Below are 27,090 nucleotides of genomic sequence, written 5' to 3'. Positions count from 1 at the left end.
TGCCATTCTGGACTTCAGGCTATCCCAACACAGCTCAACACCTCTGTGCTGGCCACCAAGAATAGAGAAAACAACAGTGGCGTTATAACTCCTCCTCTCGGACAGAGGACTTTCTATCTCCAAGAGCCTGGGAGGAACACAAGTTAATCGCTTGGGGTCCCAGAGAGGCCAGACAATGTGAGGGCCCATTGCTGGACTGATGCCATTCTCTCGTCAAGGACATCTTCACTGCATGGACTGAGGGTCTAGTAGTGTTCAGGGAGAGTGGGAGCACTGTCAGTGGGTGGCATTTTCCGTGCGACTCTTTTAGGCTAGTGTTTCTGAAACTGTTCTACTTGAGTAACATTAGTGGCAGAGAAGAGTGAACCTCACACTTCTTATTGGGCCTGAGGCTTTAGATCACTCACACAGGAAATTTCTTTGACGCCCCATATTTGATCTTAAAAATGCATGTAACTTTTATGTTTTCTACCATGACCTTTGAGGTTAAAATTACTTATCTCTGAATAAAATGGATGCTCCAAGATGAACTATGTTTCTTATTGCTTCTTGGACCCCCTGACTCACTGGCCTGTATCCCAGTTTGAGAAGAAGGATGCCTTTCAGGACATCAGACCCGGACACCCATTCCAACCTAAAGTGGACCTCTAACACACTTGGATGGCCCACACCCTTGATCCCAAACAACTCTTATGGGTTTGTCCTATGCTGCCCTGTTGACACACTCCTCCAGTCTGACTCTGGGGGACCATCCCTTCACCTCTGGATTTATCCTGGTCCCTCTAGAAGAATTTGGAGATATGCTGGCCAGTAACCCCATTCTTCAGATGTCTTGAGGCAGTGGCTCTTAACTTTTTTGCAATCTCCTTCACAGAGCATGGGCAGGGCAGTACGTATGAGATCCGGAGTAGGGTCTAAAATAACTCCGAAAATGGATCCTTAATGAACTCATATCTAAAGTCGTGGTAGGCATTGCTTACCCTGATACAACTGCTCCACTGTACCAGGGACTGTACAAGGAAACCAGGAACCAAGGCTGCCTGCTTACATGATGATGCAGAAGTTAGGTGATCTCAAGTTCAGAGTCGATTTATCTTGGATTCACTATATCAGTGGATTTCAACTTTCAAAAGAAGTGCCACTAATTCATTTATTCATTCATGAAGTTGCTATTCATTCAATAGCTTCTTATAGAGAATCTACTGTGTACCAGGCACTACACAGGGTACTGGGGGTGCAGTGGTAAATAAGAATAACATGGTCTGGGCCCTTTTAGAACTTACTAGAAGTAGACAGAACGAAATGGTCTCAGGAAGCAAATAGAACGAGCTCAGACGGACCAAGCCCAGGGCTTTCTGCCACTGACCACTGCTGCCTCGGGTGTCACACATAGCATAACGATACAGTGAGACGGTCCGGAACTAAGTCAGAATAAGGGTGAATTGCCTGCAACTCTTCCTAGAAAGGTTAAAAAAACATAAAATGAAATTTCCCTCTAAGTCTCCTGACCTGCCCAACTGCCCCAGAGACAATGCACCCAACCCTAAGTGTGCAAGCACGCCCCAGAGTGAGGAAACTCATGGTTTCGTATAATCCTCTCATTACAGCAGCCACGGGAGAAAGCAATGGCAACCCACTCCAGTATTCTTGCCTGGAAAATCCCATGGACGGAGGAGCCTGATAGGCTGTAGTCCATGGGGTCGCTAGGAGTCGGACACAACTGAGCAACTTCACTTTCACTTTTCACTTTCACTCATTGGTGAAGGAAATGGCAACCCACACCAGTATTCTTGCCTGGAGGATCCCAGGGACGGGGGAGCCTCAGTGGGCTGCCGTCAGTGGGGTCACACAGAGTCGGACACGAGTGAAGCGACTTAACAGCAGCAGCAGAGCAGCCACGTGAATTGGCACCAGGCTCTCCTCCATGTCACAGACACAGACCCCAAGGTCTTGGAGAAGGGACGCAGCCTATGGAAGCCCCCTTGGCCAGGTTAGGCCTGGGATGGGGTTTACCCGGGGAGGGGAGTGGGGCAGAGTGGGGCCTAATTGTGATTCTTGACTCTACTGAACTGTGCTGGGCTGGAAGCTCCCATAACTCGCCAGATAGATGCCCATAGTTCTGGAGACTCTAACCATAGACACTTATCTTTTCTCACTAGGACCTGTTCTGGTCTGATGGCACTCATCCTGAGAGCTCTAAACTCTAGAACTCGGCCAAGAGCTGGTGGATGATGGGAACCTGGGCTTTGGAATACATCTAAACCACCCCACAGCCTGTCTTGTCCCTGAGGACTGACCAATGACCCCTAAACCCCTGGATTGTTTATAAGAAATCTAATGTGGCCTTGGCAGCTGCTTGGGTTGCCACCCTTTTCACCCTTCAACACTAGATTCTCTGCATCTTAGCCTGCATTGCCCTGTAAAGGCCAATTCAACCGAATCCAGACTCAGTTAGGTTGTATAGCTAATCAGGTGTAGAGTCACCTTGTTATGACATTAAGACCTCCAGGGGAGCCACTGAAAAGTCTTGTGAGGTCTGCTAATTCCCCGTGAGTGAGGAATGTGTTTATTCTTCCAAGGGGCAAAGATCCCCCACTCAAAGTGACGCTGCCACATTGTGTAACCAGGAACATGGGTTGTTGCTGATGTAAACAAATGGCCTGGGACAGACCTGCCAGGAGCCCGGGCTTCTTTTCCCAGAGGTGTTTCTTATGAATGGTTGTGCCCAGTGAAGCAATTTCCTGCCTTGTAAATTTCTGCCCAGCAAACCACATCTCCTATCTAGCACTGCCTGGCTCTGGGTCATAAAACAATTCCCCAGAGACCAATCAGAGCCTGATCAGGAGTCCTTGAGTAACAGGAAAATTACCCTCCACCTGCAGACGTAATGACACTCTACAAGCTAGTGGCTTTGCAGTTTCTGAACGTAAACATCACATGCCTTACCCCATGCCTCAGCTCTGCTCATCTGAGATGTGGGGCCCACGTATCTGATTCTTAGACCTTAGTTCACTTCTCAGAGCACTGGCTGGCTAGTGACCCATTACCTTGACCCAAGGACCTACTGGAGAAGGCAATGGCACCCCACTCCAGCACTCTTGCCTGGAAAATCCCATGGACGGAGGAGCCTGGTGGGCTGTAGTCCATGGGGTCACTAGGAGTCGGACACGACTGAGCGACTTCACTTTCACTTTTCACTTTCATGCATTGGAGAAGGAAATAGCAACCCACTCCAGTGTTCTTGCCTGGAGAATCTCAGGGTCGGGGGAGCCTACTGGGCTGCCGTCTATAGGGTCGCACAGAGTCAGACACGACTGAAGCAACTTAGCAGCAGCAGCAGCAAGGACCTACAGCCTGGAGAACATATTTCACTGTGTCAGATCATGATTTGCAGAGCCAGGGCAAGAGAATTTCAGGCAGGGGGGTCTTGGGCACATAGAAGACAGAACTTTTGGGCTGAGACCATACTGGAACCGATCTGGACTTTCTTTTTGCATTTTGTGGGCCGTCAGTCTGAAGTGTCTTCCCACCCCCTCCACCATCTGCCTGGTGAACTGACACTCATTCATGATGAAGTTCAAGTGTCCTCCAGGGAAACTTCTCTGATTTCCACCCAAACAAGATTTCTTCCACTGTCCTACCACTCTGTCTTCTAACACTGACATAGCAAATTGGTCACAATAACTTGCTAATTTTTCTGTCTCCCCAGCCAGGCAGGCAACTCCTTCAAGACATCTTGGAATCTGCAGTACCCACCACTGTGGCCAGCTCAAGTCAGTGTGCAAAAGACATTTGTCGGATGAATGAGTGAATGGGCATCTATTATGTATCTCTCTGCCACACTTAAGAAGCTTTGTATATGGAGCATGTACAAAGAATATTGTCAAAGGTATGAAGCTCTGGGTTAAGCCAGTAAAGAGAGGCATAACCTTCTGTCCTTGAGAAGTCTGCAATCTGGTTATATTTCTTTGGGTGATAGGAATATTTGCCAAAAGTATAGAGATCAGAAGGCTTCCCAGGTGGTGCTAGTGGTAAAGAACCCACCTGCTAATACAAGAGAATCGGGTTCGATCCCTGGGTTGGGAAGATCCCCCGGAGGAGGGCATGGCAACCCACTCCAGTATTCTTGCTTGGAGAATCCCATGGACAGAGGAGCCTGGGGGGGTATAGTCCAAAGAGTCAGAAATAGACATGACTGAAGTGACTTGGCACACATGCATGTAGAGAGATCAGACTCACAGGTTGACAGAAGTGGTTTGTTTTTGTTGTTGGTTTTCCTTTTTGAGTGTCAGCTCAGAAGCCAGAATGGGTTCCAAGCTGGTCTGCTGCTGCTAACTCGCTTCAGTCGTGTCCGACTCCTAGCGACCCCATGGACTGCAGCCTACCAGGCTCCTCTGTCCATGGGATTTGCCAGGCAAGAGTACTGGAGCGGGTTGCAATTGCCTTCTCCTCCAAGCTGGTCTAACTAACCCTAATACTGAACTTGCCATAAGACATTACCTAGGACCTCTGTTTTCCTCTCTTTCCTTTCTTGTGACCCCCATTTATAACAGTAATAACAATGACTTGCTCCTTCTTTTGAAGCTTGGGAGGCCCAGACAGAGGTGGTGGTAGGTATACACTGAGGTCATTTTCCAGGCATACAACTAGTAAACTCTATGACATAGATACACACATGCATTCACTCAAAAAGGGTTTACTGAGCGCCTAATGCATACCAGGTATTAGATGTTGGGGACAAAACAGTGAATAAAACTTTAAGTCCCCACTCTCACAGAACTTACACTTCAGTTAGGGGCAGGCATTCAGTGACAATGTTCTCTCTCACATGGTCCAGAAAGACTGGATGCAAATAACTAACATTTAGTGCAGACTTTCTCATGTACCAGGTAAAGAACTTGATCCACCTTGTATCTCATTTAATCCCTACAACAACCCCATTTTCAGATAATACAACAGGTTCAGAGATGTTAAGCACCCTTTCCAAGCTTACACAGCTGGTAAGTGGTGGAGCCAGGATTTGAACTTCAGTTTGCCTGACTCGCCCAGCCTGAGCTCCTCATCACCACTCTGTATGGCAGAAGTAAATATTTACCAGCTGAACAAAGGCCTGGATGAATGGTTAACCATCACTACAGTAGCAGCCTGTTGTTTTGCTTCCATGATACAAACGTGAGCACCATGTTTAAGTTTTTCATTTACTAACTGTGTCAAGCTTTTCCAAAGTGTGACTCCACAGAAGGTAGGTTTCACAAAGATGAACAAACAAGTATCTTTCTCCTCATCATCTGTGTTTCCTGGGGAAGGCAAGCTATTTTACGAAAATAATCATGAATTATCACTGGTAAAGCTGTGCCAAAGAAATTAGCACCTTCAGTTTTCTTTCCTGGGTTTGTGGTAAAGTCTGTATTAGACTGTGCGTGTGTGTGTGCTTGTGTGTGTGTGTGTTTGCATGCGCGCACACACGCCTAGTGGCTCAGCTGTGTCTGACTCTTTGTGGCCCCTCATGGACCGCAGCCTGGCAGGCTTCTCTGTCCATGGAATTTTCATTCAAGAATATTGGGGCAGGTTGTCATTTCCTACTCCAGGGGATCTTCCTGAGCCAGGGATCGAACCCATATCTCCTGCACTGGCAGGCAGATTCTTTAACCACTGAGCCACCTGGGCAGCCCATTAGGTTGTATAACAACCCCCCAGAATATCAGGTCTGAATCTTTGGGAGCTGTCAAGGACTGCTGTCAAGGACTCTTTTCCTTAAAGGTGAAGAGTCTTGGCAGATGTGATGAAGGAAGAATATCCTGGATAGTCTGGGTGGGCCCTACATGTGATGACATGCATCCTTAGAGGGAGAAGGAAGAGGGAGATTTGACCACAGGAGAGAGGACAGTGTGACCGGAGAGGCAGGGACTGGAATGACGTGGCCATTAAGCCAGGGACCTGGGAGGCTGCTAGAGCTGTAGGAGGCAAGGCACAGATTCTCCTCTATAACCTCTGGGGGGGTGGGGGAGTTGGCCCTGCCAACACCTGGCTTGGGCGTGATGACACTGATTTTGGACTTCCAGCCCCAGACTGTCAGAGTATATATTTCTGGTGTTTTAACCCCTTGAGCATGTGGTCATTTGTTAGAGCAGCTACAGGAAACTAATACAGTTCTTCTAGAGAAGGAGACAGCAGGGAGAACAAATTTTTGACCACCAGTGTAGGTGATTCAGAATTACGCTCTCTTTTAAAATTAAAAAATATGAGGTTGGCCAAAAAATTTGTTTGGGTTTTTCATAATATCTTATGGAAAAACTCAAGTGAATATTTGGTCAACCCAATAGAATTGCCACGTGATCCAGCAATCCCACTCCTGGGCATATATCTAGATGAAACTCTAATCCAAACAGATCCATGAACCCCTGTGTTCATAGAAGCACTAGTCACAATAGCCGAGACATGGCAGCAACCTACGTGTCTATCAGCAGATGAATGGATAAAGACGGTGTGGTGCCTGTGCATGACCGAATACTACTCAGCCACAAAGAAGAAGGAAATAACGCCGTTTGCAGCAACATGGATGGCACTAGAGGCAAATGAAGTAAGTTAGAAAGAGAAAGACAAATACTACGCGATATTACCTGTATGTGGAATCTAAAATACGACAGAGTACTTCCCTGATGGCTCAGTTCAGTTCAATCCAGTTGCTCAGTTGTGTCCGACTCTTTGCGACCCCATGAACTGCAGCACGCCAGGCCTCCCTGTCCATCACCAACTCCTGGAGTCCACCCAAACTCACGTCCATCCAGTTGGTGATGCCATCCAGCCATCTCATCCTCTCTCATTCCCTTTTCCTCCTGCCCCCAATCCCTCCCAGCATCAGAGTCTTTTCCAATGGGTTAACTCTTTGCATGAGGTGGCCAAAGTACTGGAGTTTCAGCTTCACCATCATTCCTTCCAAAGAACACCCAGGGCTGATTTCCTTTAGAATGGACCGGCTGGATCTCCTTGCAGTTCAAGGGACTCCCAAGAGTCTTCAACACCACACTTCAAAAGCATCAATTCTTCGGCACTCAGCCTTCTTCACAGTCCAACTCTCACATCCATACATGACCACTGGAAAAACCATAGCCTTGACTAGACAGATCTTTGTTGGCAAAGTAATGTCTCTGCTTTTGAATATACTATCTAGGTTGGTCATAACTTTCCTTCCAAGGAGTAAGCATCTTTTAATTTCATGGCTGCAGTCACCATCTGCAGTGATTTTGGAGCCCAGAAAAATAAAGCCTGACACCGTTTCCACTGTTTCCCCAACTATTTCCCACGAAGCGATGGGACCAGATGCCGTGATCTTCATGGCTCAGTGGTAAACAATTGCCCGTCAGTGCAGGAGACATGGGTTTGATCCCTGGTCCGGAAGGATGTCACTTGCCATGGAAGAAATAAACCCACGTACCACAACTGTTGAGCCTGTGCTCTAGAGCCTGGGAGCCTGGGCTAGCGTGCAGCAACTACGGAAGCCTGCATACTCTAGAGCCTGTGGTCCACAACAAGGGAAGCCGCCACAGTAAGAAGCCTGCACACTGCCAAGAGAGAGTAGCCCCCAATCTCTGCAACTAGAGGAAGCCTGCACACAGCAACAAAGGCCCAGTGCAGTCAAAAATGAATCAATGAATAACTTAAATATCACACAAATGAAACAGATGCAGACTCATGGACATGGAGAACAGGCTTGCGGTTGCCAAGGGGGACGGGTTTGGGGGAGTGGTGGAGTGGAAGGTTAGAGCTAGCAGATGTAAGCTATTACATATGGAATAAACAACAAGATCCTACTGTGTAGCACAGGGAACTATAGCCAATATCCTGTGATAAAGTATAATGGAAAAGAATACAAAACCTGAATCACTTGGCTATACAACAGAGATGAACAGAACATTATAAATCAACTACAATTCAAAACAAAAACATACATTCTGTTTCTAATCAAAATGCCTCCAAGAAATCCCTGTCTTGGAAAGTGAGGGGATCCCCCTACCAAAATGACTCCACCTCCTTCTCCATCCCCGCCTCCTTCTCTCAACTTTGTGTTTCTTTTCATTACCTATCAATCAATATCTGGCATATTGTATAATTTGCTTATTTCATTATTGTTGGCTCCCTTCCAGTTGACTGTAAGCCCCGTGAGAAGAGGAACATTTTTTAAACTGCTTTTCTCTCCATGCCCAGAAGAGTAAGTAGTAAGCACTCAATAAATGTTTATTGGATGAATATCAGATGTCAGGTTACTGTCACCTGGAGAGCCCTGACACCACAGCATGACACTACCCAGATGCTTCCTAAAGTGCCAGTTTACAAAATGCCTGACACAGAGTCTTTGTCCAGGTAATACTGCCTTCTGTAGCATCAATTTCTATTTCCTGCTTTGTTCAGGCCCCAGACCTTGGAATCCTCTTTGATATCACATAAAAACTATCAGAAAATTCTAGTGCCTGCAGATCCTTTCCCTTTAAAACCATATCCACAATCAGACAGGCTCTCCTCACCTCCACCACCAGCCCCTGGTGTCAGCCTCCAGTGATGCAATGACTTCCTGATGGTCTCCTTGCTGTCACTCTTGGGCCTTACCTACAACTCAGCAGCCAGAGGGATCCTTTTAAAGCATAGACCAGGGACTTCTCTGGTGGTCCAGTGGTTAAGATGCTGTGCTTCCAATGCAGGGGGCCCGGGGTTTGATCCCTAGTTAGGAAACGAGATTCTGCATATTACAACTAAGAGCCCACATGTGGCAATGAAGATATGGCACAGCCAGAAAAAAAAAAAAAAAAGCAAAATCTTGCCCCTGCTCTGCTCACACTTCCTGATGGCCTCCAGCTCCCTCAGAATAAAAGTCCTTCCAGTAGCTCATAGCAGTCCGTACAGATGTGACAAACTCCTCGTCGTTGGTCCTCACCCCCAGCCAGCACTCTGCTCACACCCTGACCTTCCCTCTCACTCAGCTCTGTAGCCGCTCCATCCTCCCTGCTGCACTTTTCATAGATTTAAGCCACCTGACATGACCGCACACACATGCCATCCTCACTGCCTGCCTCCCTAACCAGAGGGTGAAGCCCACAAGCGGAAATGAACTTTCATCTACTTGATTCATTGATGTAATTCTTGGGGTCTAGAACAATGGGGCCTGGCACACAGTAGATGTCAGTATTTCTTTTTCTTTTTTTTTTCTGTTCTTTGGCCATGTAGCATGTGGGATCTTAATGCCCCAACCAGAGATTGAACCCGCATTCTCTGCATTGCAACTGCAGAGTGTTAACCACTGGACTATCAGGGAAGTCCCAGTAAGTATTTCTTGAATAAATAAATGAGAAATTATTTGGGGCTAGACGATGTTTCCAAAAGCAAAGGGATACACAGAGGCTTTTTAATGGCTTAGGAAATCAGGCATGCTTTCCTTAGAGTATGATTTTTTTTTTGTCTTTAAAAAAACCCAACTTTATCTTTTTATCCCTTTCATAATTAATTGGAAATCATTTAATATAATTGCTTTATTAAGGATGTCTGAACAATAGAGCACAGGAAGGAAACCAGCCTTTGGAGGATATCCCAGTATGTATCTAATGAGACAATTAAGTGTGTGGAAACTGCAAAGAAATTTTGGGTGGTCTGTTGGCATATGCATATATATACAGACTGCAAAAAACCTGCTTTGATGATTTCTGCTTTTGATGCCATCCCCCTCATGTTTGTTCTGCTCATTCTTCCTTAGAAAGTGGGAAACTGCCTGCAATGCAGGAGACCTGGGTTCAATCCCTGGGTTGGGAAGATCCCCTGGAGAAGGGAAAGGCTACCCACTCCAGTATTCTGGCCTGGGGATTTCCATGGTGTGTTATAGTCCATGGGGTTGCAAAGAGTCAGACATGACTGAGCGACTTTGAAAAGAAAGGGAAAAAACTGGTCATCCAGGCGTGTGTGAAGGTCTGCATACCCCAAAGATTCATTAATAAAATACTGTCATGTTATAAATCTTATCTGACAGTCTAGTATTTGCCCAGCTGGAATGACCTCTGTATGAAAGAGAGAGACAGACAGACTGAGACAGAGAGAGACAGAGAGGCAGAGAGAAGGAGGGAAGGAGGGAGACAGGGAGGGGCTTTATAGACATTTTATTTAGCTGATTGCAACTTCTTGTAAATATTCAGTCTGTTTGAAACAACTGGGAAGTGTTTAAAGTATTTTTAAAAACATGGATTTGTCACTGTGTGGCAAATCCATTGTGTGGCCCATTATTGGCAATCTGTTCAGAACAGATTTCAGTGGCATTTATTTGAATTACTTCCTCATTCATAGGGGACACCTCAGCTCTGACTGTCCTTGGGAGGAAGTTCACTCCTGCCTCTTCCTGACCCACTGGTTCCTAGATCCCTGTATTTCCCATGACCACCCCACCACCACCAACGCCCTCCACCTTTAGGAGCTTATAGCCGGCTTTAATCCTAGCTTCCTGGCTCTCTGTCATCTCCTCCCGATCATCCCCACCTTTTACCTTCTTCTTCCCCTAAAGAGACAGACTCCCCAGTCAACCCTGCCCTCTCTCTCCTCAGACCTCTTCTCCCTGACTCATCCTTGGTTCTCTGCTCGGTTGGTCATGTACCATAGACATGAGCAAAATCATTTCACCAATTATTGGCAGTTTTCTTTACCAAACATCACATTTGTGATGAGGGTATCTGGAAAGATCAACCAGGTGCAGAAGAATATATGAGAAGGCACTCTGGAATTGTCATTTATAACCTTATTGCTACTTCTATCTCGGGCATGACTTTAGAAAAGGTGCATGGATTCATTACATATTATAATGTACTATCTATAGATTATAAGATAAAGTCAAGCATGTATCTACTGATACTTTTTAAGTTGACCCATCTTTATACTTAAAAATATCTCTTAATAGTAGGTTTCCCTGGTGGCTCAGATGGTAAAGAATCTGCCTGCAGTGCAGGAAACCTGTGTTTGATCTCTGGTCGGGAAGATCCCCTGGAGAAGGAAGTGGCAACCTATTCCAGTATCCTTGCCTGGAGAATCCCAGAGGAGCTTGGCGGGCTTCAGCACATGGGGTCACAAACAGTTGGAGAGAACTGAGCGACTATCACTCACTCTGGGATGAGAGAATAGTTAACACACAGTATTCACAATGTACCAGGCCCACGTCCAAGCACTTAACAAGTATGAACTCATTTACTCAACAATCCTATACAGTAGGTACTACTACAATCACCCAATTTTCCGTAGGAGGACAATGAGGACAGGGTTAAGTGGTGATGTTGGAGATCCTAATCAAGGCATTCTGGCTCCAAAAAGAACATCAAAGACCTTCCCCCCAACCCAGAGCTCAGATTCCCCGGCTGTCTACACTGTGTTCTTATCCACCTGAATCCAGTAGTTAACACTCCAGTTCTCTCTGCCTTTGGGGGAAATAATTCACTGTTTGGCATGGACAATTCAAATCCACTGTCATGCAGGTTTCCATGACTGATTTCATTGCTTATCCACAATGTGAAAATTAAATCTGCTTTCCCCAGAGCTCACCCAAGAAACCACAGCAGGTCATGGTAAAAACACAATTGTCTATTAGCTTGAGCTCAGGGTGTAAAGAGATCTTCTGGAAATGTTAGTCCATAAGGAACTTATCCTTTGGCTCCTGGCTCCCCCAGACAATATTATTTAGGCTAAAGCATTCAAGAGAAAATTCATGGTTGAATTGAAAAGGGTTGGGGCCAAGGCCAAGTACCATGTGTCAAAAGAGGCCAAGATTTGCTGCCGCTGGTTGAAACAGCATTTGAGACCCCTGCATCACTAAGACAGAGAAGGTGATGGCACCCCAATCCAGTACCCTTGCCTGGAAAATCTCATGGACGGAGGAGCCTGATAGGCTGCAGTCCATGGGGTCGCAAAGAGTCGGACACGACTGAGCGACTTCACTTTCACTTTTCACTTTCATGCATTGGAAAAGGAAATGGCAACCCACTCAAGTGTTCTTGCCTGGAGAAACCCAGGGACGGGGGAGCTTGGTGGGCTGCCGTCTGTGGGGTCGCACAGAGTTGGATATGACTGAAGTGACTTAGCAGCAGCAGCAGCAGCAGCAGCATCACTAAGAACTACATCTCCCACTACACTGGGATTTTGAAAAACCTGTTGCTTGGGGTAGGAATTCCCAAGCGACTGGTCCATAAGGGAAGAAGGCGTGGGGGGCTTTAGTTGCAGATGAATCTTTGGAGGGGGTAATGCCCACCTGAATCCATGCACAGTGGGCCTCCTTGCCCCTCTGAGAGTCAGTGAGAAGAGAGAGTTGATTTAGAAGGGAGGTGCTCTCACCTGCCAGATTCACCTTGTAAGAGTCTTGGCCCACATAGGGTCTAGTTAAGAAAAATTCCTAGAGATTTCCTCCTCTCCCCAAGTCCTCCACACTCCTGGGTGGCTTCTAGAGTGATTAAGACCTCCTGTGTTTTCAGGATTATTACAATAACACAAGATATAAAATCTATCAAATGCAGATACTTACTGTTCCAAAACCAATGTGAATTCAAACATAGGGTTCCAGTTGAGGCTGGAGTTCAAGACCTATATTCCCTTCCTCTTCCTGAACTCACAGGACCCAACCAATAAGCCATCTCCACCAGAGTCAGCAAATCCTGGCCTCCCTTGACACAAAGGGCTCGGCTTTGGCCCCGGCCCTTTTCAACCCATCCATGAATTTTCTCTTGACCACTTTAGCCCAAATAACATTGTCTGGAGGGGAGCCAGGAACCAAAAGAGGTCAGCATTTCTAACAGTCTCCATCCATGCCCTGGGATCTCAATACCTTTGCCTGGCTCACTAAGAACTGCATCTTCTACTACTTCGAGATTTTGAAAAACCTGTTGCTTGGGACCTCTTCAGCATGATGCCCTTGCTTACAGCCAGCTTGGGAACTGCTCTGTCTAGAAGCCAGAAACCACACTCTGGTAAGTCTGTGCTGGAGACGGCAAGGAGGAAAGGTCCAGCCTCCTTCTTCCTAGAGTCAACGCTGGATTATTTGTGGCAAAGCCCCTGCTGGAGAGTGTTTAGTCCTCTGGCTTTTCACCTTTTGGACTATTTGTCTTCATTACCATCCTCACCAGAGGCAAGAACCCAGGCAGGAGGTGATACCCACAGGAGCCATTCTCCTGACTAACAGCCCTATGGGAGGGAAGAAAGGTTGGAGTTCATGCTTACAATGGAGCTGACAATGTTACCCATGGTGATTCCACGTTTCCTACTTTTTCCTCTGTTCCTGTGACCAACAGTCACCAAGAGTTGGCTCCAAGTCTACTCCGATGAGTCACAGAAAGACAAAGTATTGGAGTCTGACTGGGGGAAAAAAACTTTTCTTACCTTAGCAATAAGGCTGGCCGAAGACAATGGGACATGCGGCAGCGAGCCCTGTGGAGTAAGTGGAAAATTCCAAGAAGACCAGGGGCCAGGGGTTCTTGGAGAAACCAAGGCAGGGAAAGCATCAGAGGTAGAAATATGAGACTCTGGGCCATGGTAAAATAAATTGTTTTAATGGGAGGTTTTCTGAAAGGGCAACTTTTTCTTGTGCTATATCAAACAGCCAGCGTCCCTGCCTTGGCGTTTCCTGGGGCTGTCCTGGCTGGCCCCCCAACCCTTCCAGAAGCTAAGACACTACTCTGACACTCTGTTCAGCCCTTCCAGGGACCCAGAGGTGTGTCTTAACATCAGGAGATCAGAGTGAGCTGGCAGTCAGTCCAAAATACACAGTCTCTGTGTGTGTCCACGGCCGAGGAAGCGGGTCAAGGGCTTCACTTCTGCCTTAGGTATTTCTCCGTGGGGGAAAGAGAGAGGGGGCGAATCACTTTGAAAATTCAACTCTGACCTTTACAAAGAAAACCGATAGATGCTTTAGTATTATATACAGGGCAGAGGGGAGAGGAAGTAGAGGGGGGAAATTGCACTTAATTACAATAGTTTATAGTTTACACCCATTGGACAAATTTACTTCTTTAAAAGAAATCTCCAGATCAGCCAGGATGGGGGGCGGGACAGGGGGAGGTGGCTGATATTTACAGTGTGTTTGGCTCAGTTCAATAGCACGTGTCCTCCTCTTCTCATTTCAGTAACAGATTCAAGTTTTCACTTCAGTTTGTTCGATGAGAGTGATGTAGACGCTACGGCTTTCTCTCTTCCTCTTCCACTGCTTCTTTGTCCCCTGCCTCTAGGACAGACCAGACTTCTTGGGAGAGGCATCGTGGCAATACTGCATAGAAGGGGCTGCGCCTGTCAGAGCGAGTGTCCGAGGCGCCAGCAGGACAGCAGGTGAGCAGACCTCTCACAGGTGCTGTGTGTCGGGTTACTGCGCTTCTCCGTGACAGCTGCCCAGAGGGTGATGATGTGGAAAATAAGGGTCCTTGTTGCTGTGCACAAAGTAAGTGATGTGTGGGCATCACCAGGCTTGGAGAGGACACTGCAGAGAGAGAGGAGAGACAGCTCAGCTGTGCGCCTCTGGTGGGGACCTGGGCCCTTAGCACCTGGCTTCTCTGGGGGAGCTCAGACCCAATTCAACCAGCAAAGAGCTGGAGGTTGGAGGTGTGGGGACCCCGGCCCTCAGAGTCTTGCAGGGCTGGTCCTGAAACACGCTCCCTTTAGGAAAATCTAGGAGCTGGATTCCCTAGCCACTTCAGAAGAGAGAAGTGAATTGCCAATGGCCTTGAAATAGTCATAACTTGCTGACCTTTATCCTGAAATGGGAGTCCTCCTCCTGTGAGAGTGCTTTTTATAAATTGCTCAGTTTGGTGGCAATGACAGCTGGATGAGGAGCTTTTGCTTTTGAAGGAAGTAAGGGTCTCTTCCTAAGACCTCTAAGAGCAGGGGTCCCCCAGATCCCTTCCCAAATGGAGTAGCAGAGATCCTGTTTAAAGGTAGATTCTGACTCAGTGGGCCGGGGGTGGGCCTAAGAACCTGCATTTCTAATCAGCTCCCAGGTTGGGCTGATGCTGCTGGTCTATGCTGAGCCCCAAGGCCACAGAGCACGAGAGAAAATCACCACGTACTAACGCTCCAACAGGAAGAAGCGTGGGGAACTGCAAAGTGCTTTCCATAATGCTTGCTACTATCAAGACAAGAAATCCGAGAACTGGGATCCAAGGGCTAAAGGCCTTTGAGACCAGGCTTCTGGGTGGGTTGGGGCAGGAGACGCAGCATGGAGGAGTCCCTGAGAAGAGCCAGGTCCCCACATGGGTCAGCCTCCACTCCCAGAGCCATGGGTCTCGCTCATCTCAACTGTCATGGAAGATCACAGCTCACGTTTTCCTTCCGGGAAGTCCCTTTTCCCGCGCCTCGCTTCTCTTCCTTCCCTTTCCCCTTTGTTGTCATCTCAGAGGAAGGTTCTGCCCTTTGACTTAACGGTTCATTTTCTCAAGACTCCCCCTCAAACACTCCCCCCTCCACACACAGACACAGACACAGCCACACACAACACGTTCACATATCTATCACACTGTTAAAGGCCTCTTATCCCACTATTATCTCATTAACCAGTTCTCCCAGCCATAGCCTTGTATGGGGCTGCTATTATGTCCATTTCACAGATTAGGAAAGCAAGGTCAAAGAGAGTCTAGGAATTGCCCAAGGTTTCGGAATTAGGAGAGTGTGGGGCCAGAGATTCAAACCAGTTCTGGGAGACCTCCCAGACAGTGTTCTTTACATTACACTGAGGTTAAGAGCCTTCTATTAGCTTTGTTTTTCTTTCTTTTTTTTTTTAATATTTATTTATTTGGCTGCACCAGATCTTAGCTATGGCATGTCTAGCCCCCTGACCAGGGATAAACCCGGGCCCCTGGCCTTGCGGGTGTGGAGTCTTAGCCACTGGACCACCAGGGAAATCCCTACGAGCTTTGCTCTTGTTCAAACTCCTTTCTCTGGGCCTCGGTCTCCCCACCTTTATGATGAAGGTTGTTGGGGGATTAGATGGGCTGCTAGGCGTGCCATCCTCCCCATGGTGCTGGTACCACTGTCCTTATTAAGCTGCCCGGGGTGCCCTGGTCTGGGCTGCTCCACCCGCCCTCAGTGCTCCTCAGAGCAGGGCTGAGTGGTGCGTCCATGTGCAGAGACAGGTTTCCGGCCCTTCTGCATTCTTGAGCCCCTGGGCAGGGTCCTCTGATATCTTTTGCCTCCTCTTCCTCCCTCCACCCACCCCTGCTCTCTCCAGTCTCTTTACTCCTCACTATCAAGCTTTTTCCAATTTTCAGATTTCAGGTGGAGGAGAGAGAAAACGGCTTGTGACCTTGCAGGTTTCAAGGGAAGAGCAAACACCAAGAACAGATAAGCAGACGCCAGCGAGATTCTATGACCTGTCATTAGGGATGGGCTTCCCAGCTATCAAATGTTTGCTCACATAATAAAATGGTGGCAGAGCCCTAAATGTTGTCAAAGGAACTAGAGTTATTTGCGCCCTTCAGAGTCTAAACACAAACATCTGATAAGGGGCACACTGGGCTCCCTCAGAACAGAGGCCCGGCTCAGCCAGCCCCGCGGGGACCCTGCCTGGGGGTCCCCGAGTGACTACAGAGCCCTTCTTCTGGAGGGTGGGGCTGCTGGAGGATTCTTAAGGACGTCCTCACTCTAAGAAGATCTGATCCATAATGGGAAGAGCTGACATTTACTGAGGTCCTACTGTGTGCCAGGCTGCATTGCTAAGGAAAGCCTTGACACGCAATATTCCATAGAATTCTCACATCATGCCTTTGAGGCAGGTAATCATCATTCATTCATTTAACACGGTTTTGTGGGCCTTCCCTATGCTCAGCACTTTTGCAGGCACTGGGCATGCAGCTGTGAACGGGACTCTGCCCCCACCCCCACTGAGCTAACATTTTAGTGAGAGTTTTGAACAATGAATGAGTTAAGAAATGCATCACATAAAAATTCAGGAGGAGATGAATACTATTGAAAAATAAGCATGATAAAAGGTCACAATGACTAGAGGGAAGGGGGAAGAAATTATGCAGGGGGGTCGGGAGGTGATCCCCCCACTCTTTGAGGTTTGAGCCGAGCATATGCAAAGATACACACTACAGAATACTCTAGCAGAAGGTGCCGCAGGAGCGGAAGTCCTGCGGTGGGAGCCCATCAGCTCTGGTGTGGCTGAAGCCGAGAGACAGATGAAGGAGAGGCTTCCGTCTGACCACCTAGGGTCTTGGAAGTCTCTGCTTCAGTCTGGTTACAACCAGAAGTTAGTGGAGACTTTTGACAGGGGCGGGGGGAGTGACATGATGGCTTTTCTTTTCTCAGAGACCACTCTGGCTGCTGAGTGGTGAACAGAGCACACCCATCCCTGTGAGGCAGGAATGGAAAGTTAGGGGCTGCTGCAGGAACACAAGACTAATGGGGTGGGTAAGCAGCAGTCAGGTAGAGGACGCATTTTAAAGGACCCTTAGCAGAACTTGTTGATGGATGGGATGTGGAATGCAGGGTGTGAAGTGATAGCGGGTACTCTCAGGAGTCTCACCTGAATAACTAATGGCATTTTGGGAAATGGACAAGCCCAAGCAGAAAGCAATTTGGGTCAGGAGAAACTGGGGCAAAATGAAGAGCTGCTGTGTTAGGCAGATTTGATCCGAGATGCTGGTGAGGTATATTAGGCGTGCACCTGTACATGCCAAAGGGGCACTGGGTTTGTGAATGTGCCCTGAAGGGAGAGGTCAGTACTGGAGACAGAACGATAAGACCCATGGTCGTGTACACCTGACCCAAATTCATTCGACTGGGGATCCCCCAGGAATAAACATGGAGGAGAAGAGGCCAAAGAATGAGTCCCAGGGCCCCTCAACTAGTAAATGTTGCAAAGATGAGCTGGCAGGCAAGGAAATGAGGAGTGGCCAGTGCTATAGGAGGAGAGCCAGGAATGGGTAATGTCCTGACTCGAGAGAGAGAAAGAAGGAGTGATCGGCTATGTCAGAGACAGAGATTGAGAAGTAACCACTGGACCTGGCGATGTGGAGACGTTAATGAGCTGGAGAAGAGGGGTTTCAGGAATGTGGGGACAAAGGCCAGTCTGGAATGCTCTCCTAGGTATATACAATAGAATACTATGCAGCCATAGAAAAAAGAATGAAATTTCACATTTGCAACAGCATAGATGGATTAGGAGGGCATCGTGCTTTAGTGAAATAAGTCAGACAGTGAAAGACACTGTATGGTGTCACTACCTGTGGAATTTAAAAAATACAACAAGCTAGTGAATATAATAAAAAAGAGACAGACTCACAGGTATGGAGAACAGACCAGTGGTTACCAGTGCGGACAGGGAAGAGGGGTGGGGCAAGAGAGGAGATTAAGAGGTACAAACTACCGTGAATAAAATAAATAACCCACAAGGATCTAATGTGCAGCATGGATACTGGAATATAGCCAATATTTTATAATAACTATAAATGAAGTATAACCTTCAAAAATTGTGAATTGCTATGCTGAAACTCAGAGAATAAAGCAACTATACCTCAATAAAAATAAGAAAATAAAAAGAATTGGGGGTGAGGAAGTAGAGACAGTGAATACAGATGATTATTAATAATCTATTAAGGTAGATTAATGATAGCTCTATTCATTACAAGTAATGATTATACTTCCAGTGTTTTGGATGAGGGAACTGAGGCTTAGAGAGATTTTAAACTTGACTTGCCCAGGATGTCTCAACAGAAAACCCACTACATAAGATTACTGCCTTTTATCTTCTGAGTGGGACACCAGGGGGAAATAAATGCCCTTTACCATTTAAAATCCTCCTTCCTAAGCTCGAGGGACACCCAAGGTTACCCTCAGGTAAAGCCAAGGTTGACCCAGCTGCCACAGACTGGGTGTTCCCAGCCAACCACTGAGCTGAGTGTTCTACAAGTTTTATTGCATTTTGCCCTTTCAATGATCCCACAAAGGAGGAATCGTTATCTTCATATTACAGGTAAGGAAACTGAAGTTCAGAGAGGCTGGACCTTTGCCTTTGGTCACATAGGTAGAAAGTGGCAGAAGCTGGGGACGGGGATCTGTCTAATTCCCACATTGGCTCTTTACCGTCAAGCCCACACTGCCTCACCAATGGGAGGTGGGGGGAAGGTCAGGAGCGTGTGGGGAAGGGGTGGGAGGGGGTGGCAGGGTGGGTGTAGCTTCAAGGGATTTATGATGAGGCTGCCCACCTCCTTCTCATCAGCACCCCTGATGGGTGACTGCTCTGGGCAGAGTGTGGGGGTAGGGGGCTGGTGGTCCTCTCCTGACCTCTCTCTATATAAACTAGGAAGTGGAGCAGTGGGTAGAGTTGTGGAAACAGGAGTCTGCTCACAGCCTGCCCACACTTGTTTTAGCCAAGGCTGGTGCTTGCTGTGGTCTGGTTTCCAGGCTGGAGGGCTGTTGTTTTTGCAGGAGGCTCAGGCAGAGACCCACTCAGATGGTAACTCGCCAGGACTCATTGGGGGTTGGGGGGCGTGGTTGGTTACAGGAGACAGGCTCTGGAAAGGACAGAGGGCAGTAGCTGCTAAGGATTCCCAGCAAGAAAGTTCCAGCCTGAGGTTTCTGAAACATGATCCACAAGGTCTTGCGGCATGCCTGTCCTGACAATGGAAAACACTGGGAGACAAGGTCAAATCCTGACTTTAGCCTCATGCCAGCATAACCTTGAGTCATTTTTATAAGCTCTTTAAAAATGGATCTTAGAAGGTGAGTGTTGTAGAGTGGATTTGGAGTGAGAAGAACCAAAGTCTGGAACTCTAGCTCCAGATTTACCATCCTGTACGCCTAGCCAGATTCTGCCCCATCTTTGAACCTCCGTTTTCAGCTCTGTAAATTGGGCATAAAAATTTCTACCTTGCAGGAGGGTTAGCCAGGAATGGTAAGATGGAAAATCAACTGGAGTGCTACATGGCAAATGGGAGGTACTCAAAAAAAAAATGCTAGATTTAAATGTATTCACTCATTCAGTCACTCACTCACTCACTCATTCACTCACTCATTCATTCATTCACTCACTCTTTCATATTTACTGAACATCTACTAAAGCCCAGGCATTTGGCCACACACAAAGGGCTTGGGTGCTTTGAAAGGCCCTGAACTATTGGCTTTTTTTTTCCTGGGAGGTGGGTGAAAGCAGGAGAGTGGGAAGCAGGGATCTGGAGCCCCGGCCCAGGAGGCAGGATGTGTCAGAGAAATGGTCCTAACCCTGAGACATGTTATTGTGAGAACCTCCTTTGACCACGTGCAGACCAAGCAGCGAGTTCAATCCGGAAGGAGCTAATGTAAGGTGTCTTCTAAGGGATTACACACAGAAAGGGGTAGGAACAGGAAGGAAGCTGTCACTTCAAGCACATGACTCGGTACCAGGCATGATCTTCAGGCACTTTGAATATTCTGTATGAGGGAGGTGGGAGCTTCCCCTTCAGAGATGAAGAACCCGAGACTCACACCCCTGAATTAACTGCCCAAGGTCATGGAGCAGGTGTGAAGGAGCCAGGATTGGCTCAGACCCGTTGGCTTTTCCTAGCATTCTATGATGCCTCTAAAGCAGCCCTGCCCGGGATGCATCCCGGTTCAATGCCCACACTGGCACAGGAGAGATTCTGAGAAGCCCTGTCCTGTGGGGTTTCTGCTAAACCCAGCTGTTCCCCCAACACATTTGGCCAAGGAATCTTCCTCTCCTTACGTGATGGGCTCCTGATTCCTAGCAATAGTCTTAAAACTCTTTTTGGAAAAGAACACTTTCAAACAACAAAAAAAGCAGAATTGTCACCAATTCTCTTCTGAAACTCACTTCTGACCCTTTGCCTTCAGAACAGAGTGTGTACAACTTTTCCTCCCCTTGGGTTCCTCCTGCTGCCAGGAGGCAGCATCTTCACTCTCCTCTTATTTCATTCCATCTTTCCTACCCTCTCTTCTCCTGTTGTTTGCAGGAAGAACATTTCCTGACTGGAATATAGTTGTGTAGGTTTAATTTTTACTCTTGTTCCTGACTGTTACAGACCACAAGAGCAGTGACTAAAGACGGGTATTGCCAGGACTTCCCCGGTGGTCCAGTGGTTAAGAATTTGCCTGCCAATGCAGGGGCCACGGGTTTGATTCCTAGTCTGGGAAATAAGGTCCCACAAGCCTTGGCTCAGCTAAGTCCCTGCACCTCAACTACTGAAGCCTGTGTGTCCTAGAGCCTGTGCTCTGCAAGAGAAGCTACCTCAATGAAAAGCCTCCATAGGAAGGAAGAGCAGTCCCTGCTCGCTGCAGCTAGAGAAAGCCCGTGTGCAGCAGTGAAGACCCAGTGCAGTGAAAAATAAATAAAAAGATCGGTATTGGAAGGTGAGTAGTGTCTAAGTGGGAAAAGTCCAGGATTTAGAGCCTAAGACCAAAAGTCTGGAAGTTCAGCCCTAGCATATCATCTAGGGACTCTTGTGACTTTGGGCAGGTTACCCTGCATCTCTGAGCCTTGATTTATTTCTTTGTTCTTCTTAGGAGGTTTGGGCAAAAAGAAAACCATGAGATAACATTCACGAGAAGCATAAACCGTACAGCATTCATGAAGAGTGTTAGCCATACTAAATGTCATCGTCATCATTCTATAGAACTGTGAGTCTATCATCAGACTCCTGAAATGTCTGGGGGTTTCGAGATGACTTTACAGTAGTTCTAGAAGCTCGTTCATGTGGCGTCAAGGTCGGCTGGCCACTTGGTCCCATTTGGGGGCCGGTACAGCATCTCAGAGAGCATCTTGAAGCGTTTTGATTAAGAGGCCATTTCCTGAATTCAGAGGACTTGTTTCAACAAGCAAGCATCAAAGTCACTTGGGAAGGACAGGAATCATTAATCACAGCCCTGTCCAGGGCTGCCCGAGCGGCAGATGGATTGATAAACCTTTCAAAGGGGAAGGTATTCCCAAGCAGGGCTGCTGTGCCTGGCTGCCCCCCTGATTGAGATTGGTGAGCACAGATAAATGTTTTCCCTGCTCACTACAAAGAGTGGGAAATCGCACAGGAGTCGAAGGGCAGGGCAACGGGGGCTGTCCTTTCATCTTCCAATGGGTGAGAGAAGGATAGCAAGGTGGGTCCCACACACCTCTCCCTCCCTACCCCACCTCATCCCACAGCCTGAAGGACTAGGTCATGTGCGTTTCAGCGCCCAAGATGTGCCAGGCACTTAATCTACATGGCATAATCAAATCCGCCCAACAAGTAGATGCCACGACTTGTTTTAGAGATGAGGAAGGTGAAGGCTCAGGGAGGTCAAGGTCACCGAGCAAGTGGCAAAGTCAGGAACTGAATTCACCTGTTTCATGACAGTGCAGGACCAGGAGGAGATGGGGGCAAAGGAAGAACAGAGAAGGCTGAGCCCATGAAAGAACTTGCTCAGGAGCACATCAACACTGGGTGAAGTGTGATTTGATGGGGAATAAAAAAACCATCCACAGGACCAAACACTGCCAAGAGCCTCTGACATGAAGTTCAAGGTTGTTACCTACTTATCTAACAATCAATAAAGGCCAAACAGTTCCCACACTGCACAGACCCCAGCTACTAAAAGGTCCTATTGTGTTACTCTGGAATCGCGACCTGCGTTCTGACGTCTTGTCCCGTTTCCTAACTCTCAGTGTCTCGTTCGAGTCCAGCTGCCCAAGCTGTAGCCTCACCATGGATCATCTTTACCCTCATCCCCTCTATGTATGTGGAGGTGGGAATTAGTCATCAACTGAAATGGTGACTAAGCCTCTGGATTCCCCACTTTCAATGCACCAGGAAGCTGATTCTGAGCTTCTCTATAAAACACCAAGTGAACACAGGCCCCTGGTAAGGCCAGGCTGTCTACTGGGGACTCCCCGTCGGTTGGCAGAATCGGGTCATTTTCTGGAGCTTACAGCACTGGGGGTTCAGGATGAGTTCTGAACTGGGTGAACCAGCCTTGGGACCTCTGACTCACTGTTCGTTTTCTCTATTCGTTAACTGATGGGAAATCCTCAGGGATCCCTCTTGCAAAGCGTGAGACTCCAGAGGGTCTGACTTTCTGAGCTCTCCTTGGAAATACCCTGTCCATGGATCATGACCAACCCACTGGGGATACTTAACCCCAGGGCCTGCAGGCTCTGTATAAGCCAGTCTCCAGCAGCTGAGCACACTTCGCTACTCTAGTGCTCTTGTTAGGGAGGCTAGGGGAGCAATAAGCCCCTTCAGCCTATGGCCCATCTTCTTTGCCTTGTGGCCTCAGGGGTTCTTTTAGAAAGTACCCGGGGAGCCTCAGAAGGACCACACTGAGGCCGAGGCCACACTTGCCACGCACTCTGCACATCAGCAGTCATCCCTCCCCTCCCCTTACCTTCTCGCCAGCATTACCTGTTTACTGGAAGACATGTTGGTGAGTGTGCTGATGCTGCTGGTATCTGTGACCACCATCGCAGACGGAAACCGGGAGGTGTGGGAATACTGGGGAGGTTCCTGCTTGTGTGTGTACACTGCAGAGACAAAGTGAAGACAAGATCAAGGTGCAGGTCCCGCAAGAGTGTAAGCACAGCTACAGACCGCCCCTCATCCCACACCACTGTTCCTTTTTCCCCAGGCAGATAAAAGGGGGTGGGGGTGGGGGTGGGTGGTAGTTATGTTTGGGCAAGACAGTGTGATGTGATCAGAAAGAATGGCCATGTGTTTAAATCCTGGCTCCTTAATCAACTCAGTTAGCCTCAGTTTCCTCCTCTGTAAAATGGGAATGATATCTGTTGTTGGATTAAAAGAGATTGTGTTTAAAGCAGTTTACCAAATAGATAAATAGGTTTCCACAGTGCCTGGTGTATAGAGGTGGATGGCGCTTCCATGGTGGGAGCACTTTCTTTCCCTGACTTTCAAAGTATTAGATGCTTGGATATCAGCAAGTGATCCTGGGACTTCCCTGGTGGTCCAGTGGCTAAGACTCCAGGCTCCCAATGCAGGGGGCCGTGGTTCGATCCCTGGTCAGGGAACTAGGTCCCACATGCTGCAACTAAGATCGGCACAGCCAAGTAAATAAAGAAATATCCAAAGACAAAAACAAACAAACACCCCAAACACAATTGATCCTGGGGTATATGTGGTGCATTTGAGAATTTAAGTCCAAAAAAGTTCGTAGCAGCTGGCAAAATGAAGGAGCTGGCCTGTTGCTTACTATTTAACTCTCTTGAAGAGAGAGTTCATGGGGCCCCAGACCAGGAAATAACCAGCCTCCCACCAAGGGAAGGACAGGCTGTGACTCAAGTCCTAGGTCTCATGTTAGCAATTGTAGATTGATTAATAATTGTTAAATAGACATGGGTGTCATTACTAGTATAATTTTGGGCTGTCCCACTTTGCATTAAAATGCCTTATGACATCACACAAATGAAGTACGATGGACAAAAGTGTGAGTCGCTCAGTCGTGTCCGACTCTTTACGACCCTACAGACTGTAGCCCTCCAGGCTCCTCTGTCCTTTGGATTCTCCATACTGGGGTGGGTTGCCACTCCCTTCTCCAGGGGATCTTTCTGACCTAGGGATGGAAGACACATCTCCTACATTGCAGGCAGATTCTTTACCGTCTGAGCCACCAGGGAAGCTCCCTGAGCCTAGGTTTCAATAAAAGCTCCAGAAGCATGTGGTTTTCGCTTTTTGTTTTCCCAGTATGTGTCCACCAAGTCTGGAACCTTTGACTCATGTTAGTTCATCCATAAGATTCATGTAAATTCCAGGTCACGTGACCAACCCAGAAAGCAGGTGGATGTTTGGCCTTGAGGGAGGGGCCAGCTGGTTCTACCAAGGAGTCCTCCAGTAGGGAATGGGGGTAAAGGTCACAGCCTGCTGTCTCAGCCTGTCCTTCCCTTGGTGGGAGGCTGGTTATTTCCTGGTCTGGGGCCCCATGAACTCTCTTCAGAGCCAGCCAGGACAGCGGGGCCTCGGCAGTCCACAGGTCGCTGGTGACCCCTCTCTGTCCCACCCAAGCCTCGCCACTGAGGAATCCTGCCCAGGTGAGGCGGGGGGAGCACATTGTCAGGGCTGGGAAGGAAGGACAGTGTGACACACGTGGTCCCAGGCTCTGCTGCAGGCTGTGGCAGATTTTTTAAAAGCCACGAAAATGTGATTGGAATGTGAGATGGTATGCAGAAACCAGCTCCACAGGCCTGGGGCAGGATGGAGCCCCGAGCATAGAAGGAGGCTGAACTTAGCCATTGCCCCTCAGACTCGCAGCCAGAAGAGCAATTGAAATCCTGTTTCCCACCCCTGCCTCCTCCTATTAGCCACCCTTAATAAATAATTATTTGCATTTTTATAACTCTTTTTAAGTATTCATTCTTCAAACTTTTTGGCCACGTGGCATGTGGGATCTTAGTTCCCCAACCAGGGGTCAAACTCACACCCCTTGCACTGGAAGTATGAAGTCTTAACCACTGGACCACCAGGGAAGTCCACATTTTAATACCTCTTAATGCTCACCAAACACAGTTCCTACCTACTTTTGTTTCACTTTCATAGTGACTCCACATGTACACTATTTCCATTTTAAGATGAAAAAACTGAAGTTGAGAGTGGCTGAGGAAATTACCACCGGCTACATAGCTGCTAAGGCTCAGAGCCAGGATTTAAATCTAGGCCTGTCTGATGCAAGACTATTGCTCTATTCCAGAGGCAGCCCAGGTATGTCCATGGGGTTGTGCTGGAAGATAGAAAACCATCCTTCCCATGCTTTCTCCCCAGACTTGGAGGCAAGGGCCTATAGCCTGACATAGCCAGAGGGCTGGGGCTCTGGGGCTCAGGAGGGGGAGAAATGGGGGCTAGGGGTGGGCGGGAAGTAAATGGTTGAAAGGGGGACTTCCCGGGGGGGTCCAGTAGTTAAGATCCTATGTTTCCAAGGTAGGGGACATAGGTTCGATCCCTGGTTGGGGAATTAAGATCTCACAGGTTGCTCAGCACGGCAAACAACAACAACAACAACAACACACCCAAAGCTAAATGGTTGAAAGGTAGTCTTAAGGTAGGTGAAAACATCGGAGGTGGGAAGCAGCCTCTCTGCATGGGGCAGAAACGAATGTTCCGTGTGCACGTGGTTTTTCCAACCATGTTCATGGTTCTCCATTAGAGATGTTTAGGGGGTGGAAATCGGAGAGTGTGGAGACTCTGGAAGACTTTTCAAATTCAGAGAAGACACTTAGGAGGCAAGTTATATGCCAAGTCTGATCATCTGATAACAGCTGCCTGGAATTTTGGACTGAAAAGGCGAAGGTGAGGCTCGTTGGGAAAAGGGGTGCGCCTGCCTGAGGATCTCTTCCATGGGAACCAGGGCGGGAAATGGGGCATGGGTTCGAGCCACATTTATATTATCTCCCCAGATCTCTATCTCTAGCGTCTCTTCCCGTATCGGCCTTAACTGTCCTCTGCAAAATCTCCCCTGGGAATTCCAGGGGTAGAGAAGAGGATCAGAAAAGGCACAGTATCGCATGAGTTGTGCTTAAGAAATTGTCTTGGGACTTCCCAGGTGACCCAGTGGCTAAGACTCCGTGCTCCCAATGCAGGGGTCCCAGGTTCAATCCCTGGGCTGGGAACTAGATCCCATACGCTGCAACTAAGGATCCCACATACTGTAACAAAGACTGAAGGGCCCATGTGCCATGACGAAGACTCAGTGCAGCCAGACACATTTTTTTTTAAAATGAAAGAAAGAAATTGTCTTGGTTGATCACAGGTAGGAAAAAGTGACCAAACCAGGAAGCTTCCAAGAAACTTCAGACACAGAGAGTGAACACGTTGGCCATCGAAGCCCCTTGGGGCTCCCTCCCCAATGAGCTCGGGTCCTTACTGTGTGAGTTCTGCAGCTGGGTCACCGCAGCCATGAAGGGCTGCTGGGCCATGTGGCTGCCCGGGCTCTGCTGCATGAGGGGCTGCTGGTGAGGGCTGTGCAGCTGCTGGGAGAACTGGACGGGCTGCAGGGCTGCCAGGCTGCCAGCCACACTGTTGATGACGGGGACGCTCTGAGCTTGGGAGGAGTTGAGGCCTGTGGGAACGAGAGGAAGGATCAGAGATGGCTTTAGGGATGAGCAAAGGTGAACAGACTTGAACAGTCATC

The 27,090-nt window shown here is 48.0% G+C and overlaps 1 protein-coding gene and 1 long non-coding RNA gene across 6 annotated transcripts in view; one reads left to right on the top strand and one right to left on the bottom strand.

Moving 5' to 3' along the window:
• Positions 1–13,535: 13,535 nt before the first annotated feature.
• The window catches only part of HNF1B (HNF1 homeobox B), a 62,860-nt gene continuing 49,305 nt past the window's right edge, over positions 13,536–27,090 (bottom strand). For 2 of the 5 annotated variants that reach the window (XM_040244088.1, XM_040244086.1), the window contains exons 7-9: positions 26,824–27,018; positions 23,361–23,479; positions 13,981–14,476 (exon numbers count right to left, since the gene is read on the bottom strand). In XM_040244088.1, coding sequence (XP_040100022.1) covers positions 14,456–14,476; positions 23,361–23,479; positions 26,824–27,018 — 335 coding nt within the window. In that variant the 3' untranslated portion in view covers positions 13,981–14,455. Of the gene's footprint in view, positions 14,477–23,360; positions 23,480–26,823; positions 27,019–27,090 lie in introns of all 5 variants that reach the window. The other 3 variants (XM_040244085.1, XM_040244087.1, XM_040244089.1) reach the window with 3 other exon arrangements.
• LOC120866398 lies at positions 14,239–16,432 on the top strand. Its single transcript, XR_005721649.1, has 2 exons — positions 14,239–14,328; positions 16,260–16,432. It is a non-coding gene; the product is annotated as an uncharacterized LOC120866398 (long non-coding RNA).

This window comes from Oryx dammah, unplaced genomic scaffold (genome assembly GCF_014754425.2).
Source record: "Oryx dammah isolate SB20612 unplaced genomic scaffold, SCBI_Odam_1.1 HiC_scaffold_8, whole genome shotgun sequence".
NCBI classification, from domain to species: Eukaryota; Metazoa; Chordata; class Mammalia; order Artiodactyla; family Bovidae; genus Oryx; species Oryx dammah.
This window is presented reverse-complemented; position numbering and strand designations above follow the sequence as displayed.